Raw genomic sequence first — 21019 nt, 5'->3', positions numbered from 1 at the left:
CTTACAGGCCTGCCCTCAAAGCCACCCCCTCAGGTGTACCACAGGAATCCCAATTAAGACCCTCCCCCCCACTGCCAGGTGTCTCCAGCCTGTTCTAATTAAGACCCTCTCTGTTTCATTAACCCTTTCCTGACTCTTGTTCCTAACTGCTCAGACATACGGCACTGCCACTTGCTTTTGCCTGCATTCCATCTCTAGCCCTGCCCCTGCAGACTTATGCACATGCTTAACTTTAAAGGTAGCATGTATAGGCTCCTGGACAGCAATAGGGCTACTCACCAGATATAAAGTTAAGCACACGCATAAGCCTTTGCAGGACTGGGAACTATATGTTGTCCATTTAGGACCCACTTACATCAATGGGATTTCCTCATGCAGAGTGGTTACAGGTTGAGTGTTTCTCAGCAGGGGCCTCTTAAAGTCTATACCATAGGCACATTATTAATAAAAATCATATGGACAGTAACATCCCTCAGTTCTTGTATTAGGAAAGGCAGGAAGGTGCTACGTTTCAAGGCCTTACTCCTGTATGGGTCCGACCTTGACGGCTGCACTTTGGTGCCAGCACATCACCCCTCCCAGGATCGGTGCTCACTGGAGCATCATTGAAGTAAATATACAGTTGGCATCACAAAGCCTAGTGGGAATTTATGCAGGGAGAAAATGAAGCTACTTTTGGACAGATTACCTCAAGCTAGTAAGGGCCAAATTGTGGCCCAGCCACAACGGTGGCACAAGATACTCTCTCAACCCCCTCTGCTGGCAACCCACCTCACAGTGTGAGAGGAGAAGCACCCTCCGTGTGCTTGGCTCCGCATCCCCAAGGCCCCTAGATGTTACAACAGCTATAGACCTAGCACTACTTTACTCCTTCCCAGGACCAGTGGGAGTAGGAGTAAGGAGTCTGGCCTTGGAGGCACCATCTCCTGCCCAAGCTGCTCTAGGGGTAGTGTAATAATGCTCTTCCTATACGTGGTATAAGGCCATAATATGATGATTCAACCCTCTAGTAGCATCTCTTTTTCTGACTGTAAAGATTAGGATGGCAGAAATGAAGAGCAATTTTCTTCACAGGGAATGCAAACATGTCTTATTCATTATTTATAACAAACATAGGATTTAGATCCAAATTATTCTAAATTAAAAAAATCCTCAAATCAATAGTTTATTTGAAAACAATTCAAATATTTGAAAATACTTTTGCACATATACACTGCTGTTTTAGTGAACCCAGAATTTAAAATAAATCTCTGCACATTTTGAAAAAGGTACCAGTTTGCTGTATTTTGTTTTAAATTACAAAACCACACAGAATCCACCAAATAAAGAGTACATCGATATAAATAAATTATCAAAACAAGTCACAAAACACAAATTACATACTTTAATAAAAACAATTTGGGGTTTGGGTTTTTGTTTATTTTTTACAAAAATGTGTTTTGACTTACAAAAAAATATAAATCTCGATATATTGGAAGTGATGCTATAATGGGTTAAACATTATTGCACAAAAGGACTTTGTCACAGTAAATAGCATTCACATGTTTTGGCCCATACGTTTTATCGTATACCCTTTTTTCTTTTTTGTTGTTTGTCCTCCGGACATATATTACCAAAACTCAACATAGGACATTGGATTATTTGAAACTAACAAATGAGCCCAATATAAAAGAACCAGGAATGTGGGTTATTCTATTTATTTTTATTGTGCAATAAAAGTATGGGGATAAGACAATTCTGTGCAATACCATCTCAACACAAATCAATAAAAGCAAGGACATTTTACAAGTCTCACATTCCATCCCTAACCTGCTACTGAATCTAAGTATTCAGGTACATATCATACACACCATACCCCCACAATACTAAGAACAACTATGAGAAGTAAGGAAGACACTGGAATGCCCTACATGGTTTGATGTCACAATTTTGGAACTGAATCCTGCATTCCTTGTTCACCCATAATTCTTATTGACTTTAATGGGCATTTTAAGCGAGTAAGGAATGCAGGACTGGGTCTTTAAATGGAGCTGGTGCTAGATGAAATGGTGTTGTTTTAGGTTAGTATTAAAAGGGGGGGGGAGGGAGAGAAGAAAACCTGTGCCAATAACTTTTTTCTAAAAATAGTCTTGTTGGTATGGACTGTTAAAGGTTTATGCATATCTGCACAGTGCTGTAAAATATTCAGAAAACAATGTTACAACCATAAGGGGGTTGCAATAGTACAGCAGCACAAGCTTTCTTGCAAATAAATCAAACCACTTCTAGCTATTGTTCAAAATACCCACTTAATGCTGTGACATGAGGATCACCTCTCTGGATTATTGCATCTAGTCCAAAAACCAGCTAACAAGACTGTGAAGAATGTTAATGCAGTTGTCAGACAAAATAAACAGCATCTTTCTTGTGTGATACTGGAAACACTGAAGGCAAATCAAACAGCATTTACTTTTTTTGCATCAGCATTTTCAATTTGGGTTTTAAATGCATGTGAAATAATAATAGTTTGTATTTCCAGCGCACCTTTCAGAGGAGCTCAAAGTGCATTCTGACCAATAATTTATTGATTAAGCCCCACAACACTCTGGTGAGGCAAGTAAGGAGCATTACAAAGGAAGAAAGTAAGGCATGGAGTGGTTAAGTGACTTGCCCAATTTATTGAGAATTCTGGGTTCCATCCCCAGATCCGTTAACTCTCAGTGCTTTGCTCGTACCACTAGATCACACAAAAGAGTGAAAAACTAATCTCAGATATACAGAAGGATTGATAATGGCTCTGCACACATATGTAAACTTTACTGTTAAATGTTTACTTCTATTATAGCCAAACATTTTTTCAGCACCTTTATTACACTGAAATCTAAAAAGGAAAGCATCTTTATTATAATTTAAAAAAAACCCAAGATGAATCCCTTCCAAATTTCATCCATACATTGAGCAGATTATTCCATGTGCTCAGTAAGAAGAAAGATACTGGAAAAAAAACCTAAGCACCCAATATGCTTGGTGGGCTGGGATTTGACATTCCATTAGCTGATGGCAGATTTAAAAGCGTTTACTCTGTGGGCTGCAAGAACTCAGAAGTGAACACGGCTTCTGCATAATCCTCACATACATCCTGCAGCTCTGCTGCCACATCACATAAGGCTTCTTCTGTCAGTTCTTCTGCAAGGCTAAAAGAGAGAAAAGAAAGTTTAAAAGCCAAGGATAGAATCCTGGGGTTTGTACAAACGAACCCGAATATGCACCAATCATTTCGTCTATTTATATCAATGCTCTGATCTCAAAAGAGAAATGTTTGTATTTCTTTTCACATTATTATATATATTTACTATGGGGAAAACTCTTGCACTACAGAGCCATCTTGTTTTCTCTTAAGTTTTGTGGCGCATCTGAAATTTTTGTATCTATCAGCTTTCTGATAAAAGAGAGATGAATACATGGTGTCCATGGAGGATTGGGGAATGTGACCAACCTTCAGTTAACTGGTATATTTTTTTCTTTTTTAAAAATGTTAGATGCAAACGTTCTGCTTTGTACAGAAAGATTTAACATACTCGGGACCTGATGGAAACCCCATTGAAGTCAATGGAAAGACTCCCACTGATTTTAAATGATCATTGGATCAGCCCCTTCTGAAAGCAAGGATGTTTACAGGAGAGCAGCGGGATCAGAGGTTTTAACCTCAAGAGAACTCAGGTCAACAGAAGACTTCATAGTGTTTCAGCGTTTGAGAAACTCAGGTCTTTGCTGGCCTGTTTAAAATTTCTCCTTCTCAGAGTCTTATGTTTGCTGCAACAATACTAGGAAAATTAACTTTTCGGTGTCTCTAATACAGAGCACGGCTGTTTCTTCTAAATGTTTACTGATGCATGTAATGGTTGACAAGTTTTATGGGGCCCTCTGATGGTAAAACATTCAAACAGTGCTGTGAATTGGATTACATTTTTAGTTTGATTTCAAATCATATGTACAATACATACATAAGCAGAGCTGCAATTCAGCTGCAAGAAGGAAGGACTCATTTTCATTTCGTCCTTTTGCCAATCATGAAGAGGGGCCAGTGTTTGAGCTACTGAGGTTCACGCCAATGCCAATTATGAACACTCTATTGGAGTTGATAAGGATGGTGCTGAAACATGCTCAGGGATGTTTTAGCGGTCCATTCTAAACTGCCTTGGGTTTTAGTGACCAGTCCAAGGTCATTCAATTCTTGCTCACATAGGCCTCACTCCAGCAAAGCACAGAAGCATATCTGAACTTTAAGCACGTGAGTGGTCCTATTAAAATCAAAGGCACTGATCCAGCAGACACTGGTGTTGAGACTTAATTTTACTTCAGTAAGCCCATTGATTTCAATGGGACTAGTAGAGGTAATATTATGAAGCATTTGCTTAAGTGCCTGTAGGATCAGGGCCATAGAGACTACACACATGCTTAGAAAGTTAATCCCACGTTTATGTGCTTTGCTGGAGCGCTGCCTTGATCACAACACTGAGACTTATTGGTAGTTGATTTTTGAATGACGCCATTCACAAACTGAAAATAAATTCTGGGGAGAAATGGCAGAACTTTTTGCTGGACATTCATTGAGGCACACTTGGGAAATGATAACAGATAACATTGTTTACTTCCTGAACCCGTTACTTAGCAAACCAAAAATGCTTATTCAAACTTCGCTGGTGGGATGGCTATTTTTTATTTATACTGTAGCCTTTCAGCCTCCACCTCCCTCCTCGTTTAGCCAACGTGGAGAGAATGAATAAACATTTTTTCTTTGCTAAGGAATGAGCAGCAAATAGTCAGTTATTTATTACTTTACCTCTTGTTTGCATTGCAGAGGACTAAGTGGTGACCCAGCTATGCCATATGCTATTTATATTCCTAGCAATGTACTCTACAAAATATTTCCTTTTTCGAATCTCTTCTTCAATGAAATTTACAATAAGGCCAGCTGCCATTTTAAAATATTTCACTTGTTATTCCAAAAACAGCACCATCCAGCCCCTGCTTTGTGAAAATTAAAGGTTGCCAATGTGTTCTCTGCTACTTTTAATACCTTGATTGACTTATTAATAAATGTATAAAAAGCTTGTTCCTTCCTTCCACCCATCATTGGCCTGGCTGTTCTTTTACAGCTAGCAGGGCAATGTTTGCTTTTTAATCAAATGGCAAAAGACAATTATGTTGTTACATAGTCTCAGTTGAATGGATCAAGGCTCTCCAGCCTTACCACTGGGACTTGCATAAAGGAAGCGGATAAGGAAAGCAGAAGGTGTAAATTTCCACATACAGTTTTCTACAGCAATAAGAGCAGATTTTCACAAAATGATGTCAAGTGGAAACAGACTTACACACCCGTCTGGCTTAGACTCCTTTAGATAGTCTAAACCAATCTATATTTCACACAGATGACAGAGTTAGCTCTGTGGTACTGCTGCATGCCATAGAAAGAGCAATTATTTTTCATGTCTTCTAAGATATTCTGCTATCACTCCCTTTAGTTTTCTAAAGCATCAAGGATCACTGAGAAACAACGCAGTATTTACTGTCTTGAGCGTTCTGGCTTTCAGTTCGGAATTTAAACCGCCCATTTTTCCCCTGTTTGTTTCTAAGAAAGAACAGAAAGGCAGGTCTGGAACTGACACATTTACTTCACAAAATCAAACACATCAATAGTTCATGTACCTCTCAGCAATGCGCCATGGATTGAAGTGCCCTACTGCCTCATGAGAAATAAGTTTCAGGTGCTGCTCATATCTACTGTTATAATCAAGGATGTTCTGGAGCATGTGCTTTGGAACAGAGAGAAAAACGCAGCGCTCCTTCTGCTGAGATATATTGCGAGTCAAGGGCTGCCAAATGTCATTTCCAGTCTCCAATTTCTCTTCCACCTCCTCATCTTCTTCAATAGCCCTGGAAGCACAAAACAGACAATAAACCAGAACTTCTTGGTTTTAATGTCCTTTTCCACATGACCTAAAGCCACAAAGCCTCTTTAAAACAACACTCACTGGGGCAGTTACTCTTAATGGAAAACATATATATCCACAGTAAAAGCACATGAGCATTTTAGTTTATGACCAAATTCTCTACTCACTTTCCATCAAAAGGTCTTTCAAATACAATATCCACTTGGGACTCTTTGTGTCCTATCAATTTGGTTATTTGGATTGGATGAGGAGACATAGGCCTTTTCTCTATTGATGCACTCTCTCTTTCTAGAAGGAAGAAAACAACATTAAAAATTTTTTTCTTTGGGAAAGAAAATGCAACAATGTAGAGAAGTCCCCACCTTAAGCATAGCTCCCTTCCAAAGTTAAGTCCTTTGGAGAAATGAAGAAAAATGTTACCAATGATGAGCCTCTAAGCTACAAATTTAAGGGGGTTCTTTCAAAAGAACCAAATGTTTCAAACGTGAGCACTTTAGACTATGTCGCTTTTAGTACAACTCACTGAATATTTCTAAAGCGGTGATAGGAAATATTACATTACTATGGCAACCAACCTATTGAGATTGGCAGTAAATGGAGAGGGGAAATAAAAACAAACAATTGGGCCCAGATCCTCACCTGGTGTAAAATGGCATAGCTCCTATGAAGTCACTATGGGCACAAGCCTCCTCTCAGAAAATTCAAGGGCAAATCTCCCATTGTTTTCACTGGTGCAGGATCAACCCATGTATGGTCAGGTGCTTAGCTGGTGTAAACTGGTATAGCTCCACAGACTTACAACAGCTGAAGACCTGACCCTGTATTAAAACTATAGCGGAGAGAGAAATCACGAGCCAAAATCCTCCCTATTGCTACTTGGCTGAGGCAAGTGGGGCTACAACCAGGATCAGTATGTGTGGGAAATAGTAGGACTGTTTGTCTGGAAAGCTAACTTTCTTTAGCAAACAGCTTCCTGCTAACATCCCTCAGGGGTTCTCTTCACCCAGTTAAAAATCTCTTCCGATATGAAGAGCTACAGTAGAACCTCAGAGTTACGAACTGAGCAGTCAACCACACATAGGGTGACCAGATGTCCTGATTTTATAGGGACAGTCCCGATTTTTGGGTTTTTTTCCTTACATAGGCTCCTATTACCCCCCCACCCCTGTCCCGATTTTTCACATTTGCTGTCTGGTCACCCTAACCACACACCTCATTTGGAACTGGAAGTATTCGATCAGGCAGCAGATACCAAAAAAAAAAAAAAAAAAGCGCAAATACAGCACCGTACTGTGTTAAGCGTAAACTACTTAAAAAAAAATAAAGGGAAAGCAGCGTTTTTCTTCTGCATAATAAGGTTTCAAAGCTGTATTAAGTCAATGCTCATTTTGTAAACTTTTGAAAGAACAACCATAACGATTTGTTCAGAGCTACGAACAACCTCCATTCCCGAGGTATTCACAACTCTGAAGTTCTACTGTACAGTATCAGTCTGGGCAATTATATTATTTTTCTTTACTCTCTATTACTGAGAAGTAAGGAGGAAAATATTTGTAAATTTTCAATTAAAATCTTTGAGGTGATTTTTTTTTAAAAGAAAGATTAAGAACTCATGATAGAAGCACATTGGGCAATATACTAAGATATAAAGAAAATGTAGCAATTCAAGATTAAACCACAGATCTATGGACAAGAACTGAGAATTCAGCTTTTTCCTAAACAAATCTAAATCCATCGTTTTTATAACTTTTCCATCATTTGATTTATGTGAAAGAATGAGTGGGGCAAAAAACCTGTACATTTAATGACTAATTTAACAGCGTTCTTTGCATTGACAGAAAACCTACACTGACAGCCAATGCATTGTCTTGTTCACTGCTGCATGGACATGACATACACCTGACAGATCTATGGAATGAGAATAAATATTCGTTTGTTCTTTCCTAGGGAAGAATCGTTAGATAAATCAAGTGAGAGTGTTTTGCTGTGTTTTACAGATATAGTCTCAGCCTGTGAACTCTGAACTTTTCTACTACTAGAAAAAATCTTTTTATATGCTGGAGTGGAGTGAGAAGGATTATTGCTAGGGTATATAGAGGGAACTGGATTCCCTTGCAACAGCATAAATTAATCCATGGTCAAACGAACCCATACGAAATACTCTCTCTCTCCAGTTTTGGTTTTGTTCTCTGAAGTGCAGGGGGATTTACAGGCTTTGAAATTGATTTCTCAATCACAGTGGTAACAGATGAGTCTTCAAGAGGTGTCAAAAGAGGTTTAATGAAGTGGCTCTAGTAATTGCTCAGTCTGAGGATGAAGAAGTGTTACACATGGATCTAACAACAGAACTGTTATTCTACAAATCACTCTAAACAACTGTAGTTTGTGTGTATCCCTCTCAGAAATGGACTCCTTTCCCTGTCAGAATCCTAATTAACTAATCCAAATTAGAGCCAGGAGCTGTATTTGTTCACAAAGCGGGTGGCTTCAGAGAAGTTCAAGATAAAGTTCATCCACTCAAAGAGTACGTTGCATAATATATGGCATGGGTCAGGATCTCATCCTTCTCCCCAATGTTTAAAACTACAGAAAGACTAAAGTCAAGAGTTGGCGCATTCAGAAGTTAAGCATGCTTTGAGAAGGCAAACTAGGAGTATGACTAAGAATGTCTGAGCTAAAATGTGAACTTGAACATTTGACAGGTTGTCTTCTTGCAGAATCACAGAAAACATCACTTGTTAAAAGAGTGCTGAGAACTCATTCTCCATCACTTGAAGTCTTTAAATCAAGACTCAGAGTGGTAGCCGTGTTAGTCTGGATCTGTAAAAGCATCAAAGAGTCCTGTGGCACCTTATAGACTAACAGACGTTTTGGAGCATGAGCTTTCGTGGGTGAATACTCACTTCGTCGTTGCATCCGACGAAGTGGGTATTCACCCACGAAAGCTCATGCTCCAAAACGTCTGTTAGTCTATAAGGTGCCACTGGACTCTTTGATGCTTTTACAGATCCAGACTGGATCTCTTTCGACATGAAGTGCTATAGCTCACACAGAAGTCATGGGCTTGGCAGAGAAATTATTGGGTGAGGTTCTTTGGCCTGCGTTTGGCATGAGGTGAGACTAGATGATCATAATGGTCCCTTCTGACCTTGAAATGTGTGAGTCATTGAGAATTCTGAAACAGATTAGCAAAGAGGAAAGAAGAGAGAAAAGTGATTTATCCAGGTCTGTGTTTTTTAATTCTTTAAAAAAAAAACCTTGTGTTTACACTTGCATCTATATGTTATTTTCATTTTTTCCTTGTCCTTTCTGGCAATGGTGTATGAAAAAGGAGGCCAAAAGAATAAAAGAAAATCCACCAATTAAGCTTCAGAAAAGGGAGGCAGACTCAGTTACAAATGGATCAATAGAAAAGAAGTGAAAATAATTAGAAATAAACAAGCAGAAGTCAGCAAAGACAAATAGAGAAATAAAGTTGAAGGTGGTCAGTAAATCCACTATATATTTTTGGAGCAATCCAATGGGAACTCTGCAAGATTCACATTTACAAAGAAGGGATGGGAGTTTGGGACTACATAGTAAGCCTAAAACGTCTTGTATATTTCTGGTAAAATAGAAGGGGGTCAAAACGAGGGTTTAGAATGGAAAGAGTACCTCAGTTATGAAGTCATTATCACGACTCCATAGTGGAGCAGTGCTAACCAGACTTACCTTGATCCCCACACTGCCGCCTCCTCCTCCTTCCCGCCCACCCAGCGTAACTGATATGTGCTATAACAGGGTAAATTCCTATCTTCCATGCCACGTTAGCACAACAGTGCACAGTGTGGGAGGGGTTGGGAAAGAGGCCTGGTCTACACTGGGGGGAGGGAGAGGGGGTGTCGATGTAAGATACACAACTTCAGCTACAGAAATACTGTAGCTGAAGTCGAAGTATCTTATTCTGACTTTCCTCACGGCGTGGGATCGACGTCCGCGGTTCCCCCTTCGACTCCGCTACCACCACTCGCTCCGGTGGAGTTCCGGAGTCAACGTGGAGTGCGTTCGGGGAATCGATATACCAATACGGCGGGTAGTCTGGACGTACCTAGAGTGCCTGAAGAAACTGTCATATAATGGGGATCTCCACACGTTTTACACACTGGAGAGATGGGCTCTGTTCTTGTTCAAATTAGGCTGGAATGGAGAGTGTGTTAGGGCCAGGACCTGAGGCAAAACACATGCTGTTGTAGCCCATAGGTGGTGGTTGCTATTGCTGAGTTGGGGGAGGACTGGAGGAACCTATTTCCTAAGATTTTGTGCATGGCAGATTGCAAGTTTCACCCACACTAAGAAAAGGAAAGAATATTGGTGCTACTAAGAAAAAAAGATCAATTATATTTTTGTCGAAGAGTAACTGGAAGAAAGAAGAAACCAAACTTCACTTAAATCAACATCAAACATCCCCTCTTAAGACTCAAGCCCTAGTCCTGCAACTGGATCACACAGGCAGACTCTTGCATCCAAATACTGCTTCAGTGACTTCAATCAGATCCATTCAAATCAAGCCAATTGTAAGATTGGTACTTTAGCTTGCAAGCTTCTCAGTTAGCCTCTCCTGCTTTCAGATATTAATTTTTAAAGCAATAGTTTGTAAACATTCCTTTTGATATAGTGTTTGTAACATACTTAAGTCCAAATGGGTGCTATTTGATTAATATCATCAAATCTAATCTACTAATTTTGGTTAGGAGATATTAACCTTTAAGATAGAGACTGCAGGGAAAAAAAAAAAAAAAAAGCCAACACTTACCCCTTTTCTCTTCCTGTGCCCAGAACTCCGAATCAGCATAGACAATCTGATTAAATCGCCTGCGAACCGCATCTTGGTATCTCTTTTTTTAAAAATGTACAAAATTAATCAACCGACAGATATGTAATGAGTTCAACTGTACCTAGTGATAACTTGATGGAAAAAACAAACAATGATCCATTTTGATCATGTTATAAATCTCTACCCCTCCCCCCAAATACCCTTCTTAAATATAATAGAGACAGAAAAAATAATCTTCATGGAAATATCTTGCTTGAAGTACAGCACTGTAAGTCTCAAAAAGCACACTGACAGTATGGCAGATTGACTGCAGATTGTAGGATTTGAGCCACAGGACATACAAACATTTAATACTATGAATAGTCCCACTGAAATCAATGGGGCTACTCACAGCAGCAAATTTTACCAAGTGCATAAGTGTTTGCAGGATCAGGGTCTATGGCCAGTCTGTAAGTCCCCTTACCTTTACTTGTAATATAGCTGTACTTTGAGTGTAGCTGTTTTTACAGATATTCATCTTCAATTGCTTTGAGTAGCTTCTAGTTCCAATCTCATTTCTACTTACTTACTATGTGAAATTGACCATAACTTGGAGATACAGCAGTTCAGCTTACACACTATGGGACATCTTGTAAACCCCTTACTCTCATTGGTGAGCAGTTACTCAGAAGAGTAGTTCCATTGACTTCAATAAGTCCATCTCATTCTAAAGGAGACACCTCAGGGAGTACCACTAGCAGCATTCTTGGACTTTCTCTTGCTTATGCAGTTAGATAGCCCCTATATCTGTAGTATCTGAGACCTCACAATTATTGAAATATTATTATCCTCATTGTGCAGCTGAGGAACTGAGGCACAGAAATAGAGGAAGTGTGATGGAGCAGGAAACCCATGTCTTCCAACTCCAAAGTTAGTCCCTTAATCACTGGACTATCCTTACTCTTACTCCTCGATCACTGGTCCAGTACTGACTCCGGGGGAAAGTGTCACATATAGAATCAACAGTTCTACTTTCTGTTACATGTAGACACTCCTTCAAGACCTTTCGTCCAAGTTCTGGACCAGTAAGACCTTGCTCAAAAAAAAAAAAAAAACAGCTCAGGTTGTAAGGTATGGACAGATGCACAAGGTGACAGTGTTGCAAATAATTAGCACTTAGACACTTGCTTACTTCGATTTCTTCCATTCTTTGCAGCATTGTTTCCAGACTAGGACTGTCATGCATGGCTACAGCCTCAGCTTGCACCTTCTTGTGTTGCTCCATATTCCAGAGTTCCTGAGCTGTATCTTCCAAAAGATCATCCAATAACTTCTCACTCAGCATATCTGCATTGGATGCAGCCTATAGATACAAAAACCCCAAAACAAACATATTTCTATATTATATACACACACATATATACATATACATATACACACACACACAGAGTGATAGGAAGCCGGTTCAAATGTATGTCTATAATTAAAATGTCTAAAAGCAGTTATTAGCTTTGATAAATGGACTGTCATTTCTTTGAACTGCTTCCTTTAATGCAAATTTAATTATATTCTTAATACTTTTCTTTCACACATACAGTAAGCCAAGCTAGTAAAATTAATTCAGCATGTACAGGACACTATAAAAAGGTATCACTCAAGCCAATGGGAGTTGAGGGAGCTCAGCATGCTGAAGGATCAGGCCCTCAAATTTAGCACAGTTGATTCACTAACTCCCCAAATTCAGGGATCCCTTGGGAATCCACAGAACTAGAACTAAAACACAATCATGGAAATACTTAACAGACATGCTTAACTTTACTCGTGTGTGTTTGTAGGATCAGAGCCAAAGTAAAACTCAATTATGTCTTCTTAGCGTGACCACTTAGCTGGATAACTTTGCTCTAACAGGGCTATTTTCCTAGCTATACCTTTCTATATCTCAATTACTTTTTCTAACATTTCCTTAGAGAGTGTGAAATATTTTGGATCAGATACTATACATAGAAAGGATGTCTATATAATAGCCTTATACACTACGTTTACTGAAAATGATTTTGCTTTTTTAAAAAAAATACTTTATATATTTTCTCCATGTTTAATTAACTCACACTTTGTATATTTAAAACACGATAGCTCGTCAATGGATAAACACTTTTATATCATCAACATCCTAATTACAGAGGTCATTCTATTTAGTTTCCATTGGCATAAGCTACAGTTTAGGAAATCAAATCTAATGTCCTATCCTTTTCATGTCATGTACAAGAGAAAATAACATCATGCATTTTGAACAGCTTTACTCCATTATATCCAAACAGAACATACTTTTTCAGCAGCCTGGGATGACAGTTTGTTTATAAATGAAGAATCCTTCAAACGAGTGTGCGTTTCCAAAGAAAGCTTGACCTTCTAATGAAACAGAAATATGTTAATGTTTATAAAATACTTTTTATATTGTATTAGCACAAATTAATTATGTTATTAAGGATAGCTATAACATTAATTCCTTATATACTCTGATCAACACCAGTAATATTTAACATGGAATGCTTGTAGTTATTCAAAACTATGTTCCAGTTTATCTGCTTGGCCACAAGATAACAGGAAAAACATTAATTTACTGCAGAAATGGCAAATATATCCCAACAGTCAAGGACCACACTGAGAAGAAAAATATTCTGCAAATGAAGGTCTAAAATTGTTTGGATTGGGTGAAAAATTTTGCACGTTTTTCACTAATCAAATTAAGGCGACCTGCCATTTGCTTTCCCCATAACAAATCTAAGAGACTCTTCAAAATGTCAGCGTAAGCTTTGATTGCACTACCTGCGCTTTATCCAAGAGAGGTTCCAAACGCTCCCAAACTGCTTTCTCCACCTTGTCTGCCAGCTGTGTAGGAGAAGCACCTTCTGACCTATTTAAACAAAAAACGAAAACCAAAAAAAGTGATGATGCATTTTAATGAAAATCTGATGTGACAAAAGAACATAAACCCACTTTAAAAAACAGGGCCACATGAGAGATCTGCTACCAAATTTGCTTCTGTGCATGACACCTTTAAACTGGATAATTACCTCAATTTTTGTATTTTCTCCATTTCTTCTCTACTAAATTCCGTTAGTTCCTTCATCCTTCTTGAAGTTTCTGCATCAAGCCAAGCTAGTCTTCAGAAATGAAATAGCAAGACAGAGAAATTAAGAAAATAAAACGCATGTTTGCATAGACTAATGAAATGATGTAAATTCAAGGTAAATGAAAACCTCCACAAAGAATCAACAATGTGAAGTTAAATACATTAAATTTAAGGCAAGGAAAATCCTTGTTCTGTCTCCCAAAACATCTTTAAGTGAAACTTTGTTTGAGAGGCAGAGTTGTCTAGTGGACACAGCACAGATATGGAAGTTGAGAAATCTGAATTCTAAACCCTGCTCATTGACAGTGTATGACCTCTGTTGTGGCTCTGGTCTACCCTAAAAGATGGATAACAACATTTACGTACCTCACAGCAGTGTTAAGAGCTTTAATCAATTAATATTTGTGGAACAATAAGTTCCAGAGATGGCATGAAAGTGTTAGGTATTATTATTTCTTTCAAATACATAATGACGACCCTTCTTTTGTCCCTATAATTCCTCAGCTTTCCTAACACACACTTTTCTTTAAATATTATAGTAGACATGGTACAGACGATTCTGACACATCTTGCAAAAGGGACAAGTGATTTTGAGTGCCTCAACTGTTGAGTGTCAAAGTTGAGCCCCCTTAAAAACAGACAATGTCAGAAAGTGCTGAATACCTGATCCCTGAAAGTCCTTTAAGGGGTCTCATATTGGGCAACCAAAAAAATCATTAGGCATACCTGAAAATCTTGACCTTAATTTCCTTATTGTGGTGGGCTAAATTCACTTATTCAAAATTACTTTAACCTAATTGGTATGTTATTGCAAAACCCAGTCTGGATTTCTTCCATGCTTATTTAAAGTTTAAAGGATGTTTAATTGTGTTTGCGTCATGGTACTAAGCAAGCCGCGGTCTCTGTATGCCAAACCCCATACCTTGTTTAACTCTGTTTAATGTTGGACTGTGACTGCGTTTTATTTTAAAAAAAACACACACATATACTTTTGGCCCATATATTCCACCTAATACAATATTTTTGGCACTGCAATGTGGAGCCTAAAGGGTTAATACATGCTCTAAAACTTGCATCTTGGCAAACAAACGATTTCAAAGTTAGTTTAAAATAAAAGTTTGTTTTAAAATTCTTAAATGTGTTGAGCTTTTTTGAGGTAAGCAAGAAAAGCAAAGTATTAATATTTTAGCTTTAAAACAATTAACCTCTATATTTTTAAGTTATTATTTGTTTAATCATCTTTTTAACAAATGCTTTCAGTTTATTTTTATTCTTTTATTTTGAGGTTTGCAGTTTGTATGATTGGTAATAATTTTGCTGATTTAAAGAAAAAGGTATTTTTAAGAAAAAGCAAAAAAGATAAAATTAAGTGTTTTAAATTGTTGGAGGTTAAGTTGCTATAGAAGGCACATACTGAAACAAAGTCTTAGATAATTCTCTTGTTCCCAAAATGCTAGCTTAATTCAGGGCTGTTATTGCATTGACTATGAATTTAATTTCAAACCAACAGAACCAAGGGCTGCTGCAACACCAAATGTTGTGATTTTTGTTGTTTTATGTTTTTGCAATGTTTTTCCCCCTGTTGTTGTTTTGTCTATGAAGTGTTTTTCCTTTGTTGTTTTTGCAGTTTTCTGGTGGTTTTGTTTTTTATGTCAATGATTTTTGTTGTTGTTCTCTGCATGTATGACAGCACTGTGCTAGTGTTGCGGGTTAGACTCCCAGAATGGGTTAAGTTGCCATAATGCCAATGTTGTCCTCACAAATATCAATAGTAAAACAGGTGGGCAACTTCTGTCAGACTAAAAATGCCTGTGAATTTAACGCCTTTGCATTCCTGAGACGTTTGCAACACACAAAAGTGGCTCCAAAACAACATAACTTTGTTGCTTTTTTTTAAAAAGGAGGCAATGCACCTAGGTAAGAATGCCATCAGGGCTAAAGTTTTTTCCCCCCAAGTAAGCAAGCTTAACTACAAGTGAATACAATTTTCATGGTTTGTGTAAATAAACAGCTTTAATTGTGTAAGTGGCAAAAAAACGGGGGGGAGGGGGGAGTTTTGCCATGCTTACCCATTCTGGGCCCACAACCAAAGAAGAGATAAGAAACTGTTTGTTTCTAAACATCTTACAAACAACTTAAAACTGCAGCAGTTTTAAGTTTTCTTTTAGCTACAAATGAAGTGAGTTGTAAATTCTTAAGCTATGTTAATATCTGATCAAGTAAGATTTATAAATCTCAATTTTGGGATAAGGAATTTGCAAACTTTAAATTATAACCAAGCACCTTTTTCTTTTCTTTTTTTCTATATGCTTAAACTTGGTAATTGGTTTTATGAACAAGCATCCAATCCTAGATTGAATTGTTTCATAGAGAGCATTATGTTCTTATAACTAGGCCTACAAACTTACTCTAATTGTAAGCTCAACTGTAAAAAGTATGTGAAAGTTCATAAGATAGCACAATAATCTATAACAACAAATGTTGATAGGAAAAGGTACAAAAGAGGCAGAAAAACTGAATTAGTCCAAACAAGAAGGCCTACTGAGGTAACTCAAGGACAGTGTTAAGATCATGCTTGCTAAACAAGGAAATGTGGATCCGGAAATTAATGACAATATTGGTGTGTCAAATATTAGGCCTATTTGGCCAATGAAATAATGAGTGGACAAGCTATTCAATCCATCACTCCATTTTTGGGGAAAAAGATAGAAGAACAGATTGAGGCTAATGGAGCAAGCTTCACCATTATGGCTGCCACCCCACCATTTCCTGGATCCCCAGACCTTCTTTGTTCTAATCCCAAGTGATGTCCTGATCAGACAGGACCAGAGAGGGACCCTGATGACATCACCACCACTGCTAGCTTTGCAGAATCCCAAACACCAACTGTGTTTGATCAGACTTTAACAGCAGCAATGACGACAGCTCCAGCCCATCTCAATTAGTGTCTTCTGTTTTCCCCAAAAGTATAGTTATTACCATCTTTGACATCAAAGACTGTCAAACAAGAGGGCTCTTTTCCTTTTAAAATCTCTCCAGCTAAGGAAAGGGAACAAGAGATGTTGTTAAAGTGAGAACTTTACTTACTATTTTATATTTCAAATGCTTTAACCATTTCTCTTTCTTTTCTTTATATTTAATAAAAGGTTAAAAGGATGATTAACGGTGTTTGTGCCATGGTACTAAGCAGGCTGAGGTCTCTGTTCGCCAAACTCTGGACCTTATTTAACACTGTTTAATGTTGAACAATGACTGAGTTATGTTGATATTTTTGGCCCATATATTCCATCTAACACAACATTGCCTATCTCTGTATCCCTGTACTCAGGGAAAGTGAGTCTAGTGCCAATTGTGGAGCAGTCCTCAGAGTGGGGCAACTACTGGAGGTGCTGTGTAGGAATTACCAGGTTCCCTCCACACTGTGGAAGAAGAGGAGGAAAAAAAATGAAGAATCTCCGGACATCCAGGAAGGGCTCAGAGGAGAGCAAATGAGCGTGTAAGACCCTTTACCTCCAATCAGGCAGGTAGGGAGTGAGCTGCAAGCCTAACTTGATTCCTTGCTGGGGTGGCGGGAGAAAGAGTGGAGAGGCTCCTCCCATTCCCTCACAAGAAGATGACTCCATGGTTCCATAGGACGGTTTAAAAAAGTGGTGTGGTTTAGCCCTTTATATGAAGAAGTGGCCTTAATTCAGTTTTTGCCTGACTAAAAAGCGTTAACCGTTTTACCCTCAAAATGTAATTCATTCCACAAAGTGAAAAGAAAAGATATATTTAGAAAAATAATATATTCTTGTTTGCATTTCTGGATAAAGATATCCAGGCCAACCTGAGAGCTTCTTTTTCAATGGCTCCTAATCTTCCTTCTTCAGTTCCCTCTTTCTGCAAAGCTGACTGTTCTCTGCTGGAAGCTTTGGGACTAGCATTCATGTATCCCCAATGAGCACTGTGAATGAGGAACATATGACTTTTTATATATACAAGATTTCTGTTCATAGCAGGCAAAATTATTATACCAAAAAGAGACTCAGTTAGGCCTCAGTCCTGCAAGAACTTGCACACGTTTCAGTTTACTCACATCAGTAACCCCACTGAACTGAAAGGGTGGAGGAAAGTGTTTGCAGGACCGGGACCTGAGTTTAAAAAAAATTGGACATTAACATGAGAAGTCTGGTAACATTAGCCTTGAATTTCCTCCCTTGTGTCAACATAGGGCCTGCAATGGGCTCCATGCAGAAGCAGAGTTACGCCCACATGGAACCCACTGCAGGATCAGGGTCCTAGTTACGTTAATGTGTTGTAGCTATCACTTGTTCACAGGAGTCTAGCTAACATTTTTTAAATAGTGGAAAAGGGAAACAAATTCAAAGAATCAAATTTAAGTTGTAACAGAACTTGCTCTGCCATCTTTGGATCTACTTTTCAAAAGCTTAACTCATATTCATTCTGTTATCAAATTCTGAATTAAACTTCAAATAATCTATATTAAAAATATGACTATTTAAAACATATATTTAAAAAAAATGTTTTCTATACCAAATCAATTATTCAAGCATTTATTCCTGGACCCTGTAATAAATCACACTCTGCTTGTTAATCTGTAATGTGTAAGAACACGAGAATGGCCGTATTGAATCAGACCAATGATCCATCTGGCCCAGTATCCTGTCTTCAAACAGTGGCTGGGGCCAGATGCTTCAGAGGGAATGAACAGAACAGGGCTATTTCAAGTGATCCATCCCTTGTTGTCCAGTTCCTGCTTCTGGCAGTCACGGGCTGTTTCCTACCTTGTATTCAATTATCGATCCATGAGAGGACCTCTCTTACCCCATGACTGCTTAGTTTGCTTACAACTCTTTGGTGAGGAACCCTGTCAAAAGCTTTATGAAAGTCCAAGTACACTATATCCACTGGATCACCCTTGACTACATGTTTCTTGACCCCCTTCAGAAAATTCTAGTAGATTGGTGAGGCATGATTTTCCTTTACAAAAGCTGTTTTGACCCCACCAACCCAACACATTGCGTTCATCTATGTATCTGATAATTCTGTTCTTTACCATAGTTTCAATCAATCTGCCAGGTACCGATCTACAATTGCAAGTATGGCCTTTGGAGCTTTTTAAAAAAAATTGTCATTACATTAGCTATCCTCCAGTCCTCTGATAGAAAGACTAATTTAAGTGATAGGTTATATATCACTGTTAGTAGTTCTACAATTTCATATCTGAGATCTTTCAGAACTCTTGGGAGAATATCATCTGATCCTGGTGTCTTATTACTGTTTAATTAATCAATTTATTCCAAAACTTCCTCTATTGACATCTCAATCTGGGACCGTTCCTGAGATCTGTCACCTAAAAAGAACAGCTCAGGTGCAGAGATCTCCCTCAGATCCTCTGGGGTGAAGACTAATACCAAGAATTCATTTAGCCTCTTTGCAACAGTCTTGTCTTGTGTGGGGGTTTTTTTTTTTTTTTTAGCAGCTCAGTCATCCAGTAGCCCCACTGACTGCTTGACAGGCTTCCTGCTTCTGATGTACTCAAATTTTTACTGTTAGTTTTTGTGCCTTTGGCTAGTTGCTCTTCAAATTCTTTTTTGGCCTTCCTAATTATATTTTTACACTTGACTTGGAAGTTTATGCTCCTTGCTATTTTCTTCACTAAGATTCGACTTCCAAATAATAAAGGATGTCTTTTTGCCTCTAACTGCCTCTTACTTTATTGTTTAGCCGTGGGGGCATGTTTTTGGACCACTTACTGTTTTTTTTTTATTTGGGATATATAATTAGTTTGAGCCTCTATTATGGTGTTTTTAAATTGTTTCCATGAAGCTTGCAGGCATTTCATTCATGACTGTTCTTTTTAAATTTCCATTTAACTAGCTTCCTCATTTTTGTGTAGTTCCCCTTTTTCAAGTTAAATGCTACTGTGGTAGGCTTCTTGGATATATCCACCCCACAAGGATGTTATATTTAATTACATTATGGTCACTACTAATGAGCAGTCCAGTTATATTCACCTCGTGGACCAGATCCTGTGCTCCATTTAGGATTAAATCCAGAATTGACTCTCCCCTTTTAGGTTCCAAGACTAGCTGCTCCAAGAAGCAGCCATTAAATGGTGTCTAGAAATTTCCAACTCCGCATGCCATCCTAAGGTGACGTGTACCCAATCCATATAGGGATATCTGAAATAACCCATTACTACTAGTTTTCTGTTTTTGTACCCCCTCTAATCTCCCTGAGTATTTCACAGTCACCATCCCAGTCAGGTAGTTGACAGCATATTCCCACTGCCATACTCTTATTGTTCAAGCATGGAATTTCTATCTGTAGAGATTCTATGGTCCAGTTTGATTCGTTTTAAGATTTTTACTATATTTGACTCTATGCTTTCTTTCACATTTAGTGCCATTTCCCCACCAGCACAACTTAATCTGTCATTCCTATATATATTTAGGACCCTGTTATTTCCGTGTCCCATTGATTATCATTGTTCCAGCAAGTTTCTGTGATGCCTATTATATCAATACCCTCATTTAATACCAGGCACTGAAATTCAGCCATTTTAGTATTTAGACTTCTAGTATCTGTATACAAACACTTATAAAATTTGTCAATATTTAGTTGTCATTACAAATACAAAATGCCTGTCCCGCTTGAATGTTAACGTACCGTTTAGGTGAAGCAGGTGGGGATGTAGGATTTGGAGGTACCCAAGGCATTCTACTTTCCTTAACAAGTGGTTTGGTCTCTTTTAGCCTGAAAGCTACAGTGGTCTCTTGAAACCGGGCATGCTTTGCCTGAGGCTGCACAGGTCTCGATCTTGGAAGCTTACGAATTCCCTTTAAGACATATTAACATTCAAAAGATGTTCAGACGTTTAAAAATACATATCCCGCACTGTGGATCAGAATTTCTGTCTTAGGGTCAGGTCTAAGGGAGTGATTCTGCAGAGCTGAAGTCAATGGAGGTTTTAATACTGACTTTAATAAGAATATGAACGCACCCAAATAGAGTGTGGGCCCAACCCTGCATCCCTTACTCATGCAAACAATCCACCTGTTTTCAGTGGCAGTATTCACATGAGTAAGGGCTTTTTACATATGGGATATTTGTAGTACTGGGCCTGCTCAGGAGCAGAGCTATTTATTGATTTATTAG

At 38.4% G+C, this 21019-nt stretch overlaps 1 protein-coding gene across 7 annotated transcripts in view; it reads right to left on the bottom strand.

Annotated features, from left to right (window-relative positions):
- Window positions 1-1683: 1683 nt before the first annotated feature.
- The window catches only part of KIAA0753 (KIAA0753 ortholog), a 31286-nt gene continuing 11950 nt past the window's right edge, over window positions 1684-21019 (bottom strand). For 6 of the 7 annotated variants that reach the window (XM_044993514.1, XM_044993510.1, XM_044993516.1 and 3 more), the window contains 10 exons: window positions 20531-20700; window positions 17685-17801; window positions 13800-13889; window positions 13552-13639; window positions 13051-13134; window positions 11918-12088; window positions 10726-10807; window positions 6101-6221; window positions 5689-5916; window positions 1684-3173 (listed from right to left, as the gene is read on the bottom strand). In XM_044993514.1, the coding sequence (XP_044849449.1) occupies window positions 3056-3173; window positions 5689-5916; window positions 6101-6221; window positions 10726-10807; window positions 11918-12088; window positions 13051-13134; window positions 13552-13639; window positions 13800-13889; window positions 17685-17801; window positions 20531-20700 (1269 nt within the window). In that variant the 3' untranslated portion in view covers window positions 1684-3055. Of the gene's footprint in view, window positions 3174-5688; window positions 5917-6100; window positions 6222-10725; window positions 10808-11917; window positions 12089-13050; window positions 13135-13551; window positions 13640-13799; window positions 13890-17684; window positions 17802-20530; window positions 20703-21019 lie in introns of all 7 variants that reach the window. The other variant, XM_044993515.1, reaches the window with a different exon arrangement.

Source organism: Mauremys mutica, chromosome 19 (genome assembly GCF_020497125.1).
Source record: "Mauremys mutica isolate MM-2020 ecotype Southern chromosome 19, ASM2049712v1, whole genome shotgun sequence".
NCBI lineage: Eukaryota > Metazoa > Chordata > Testudines > Geoemydidae > Mauremys > Mauremys mutica.
This window is presented reverse-complemented; position numbering and strand designations above follow the sequence as displayed.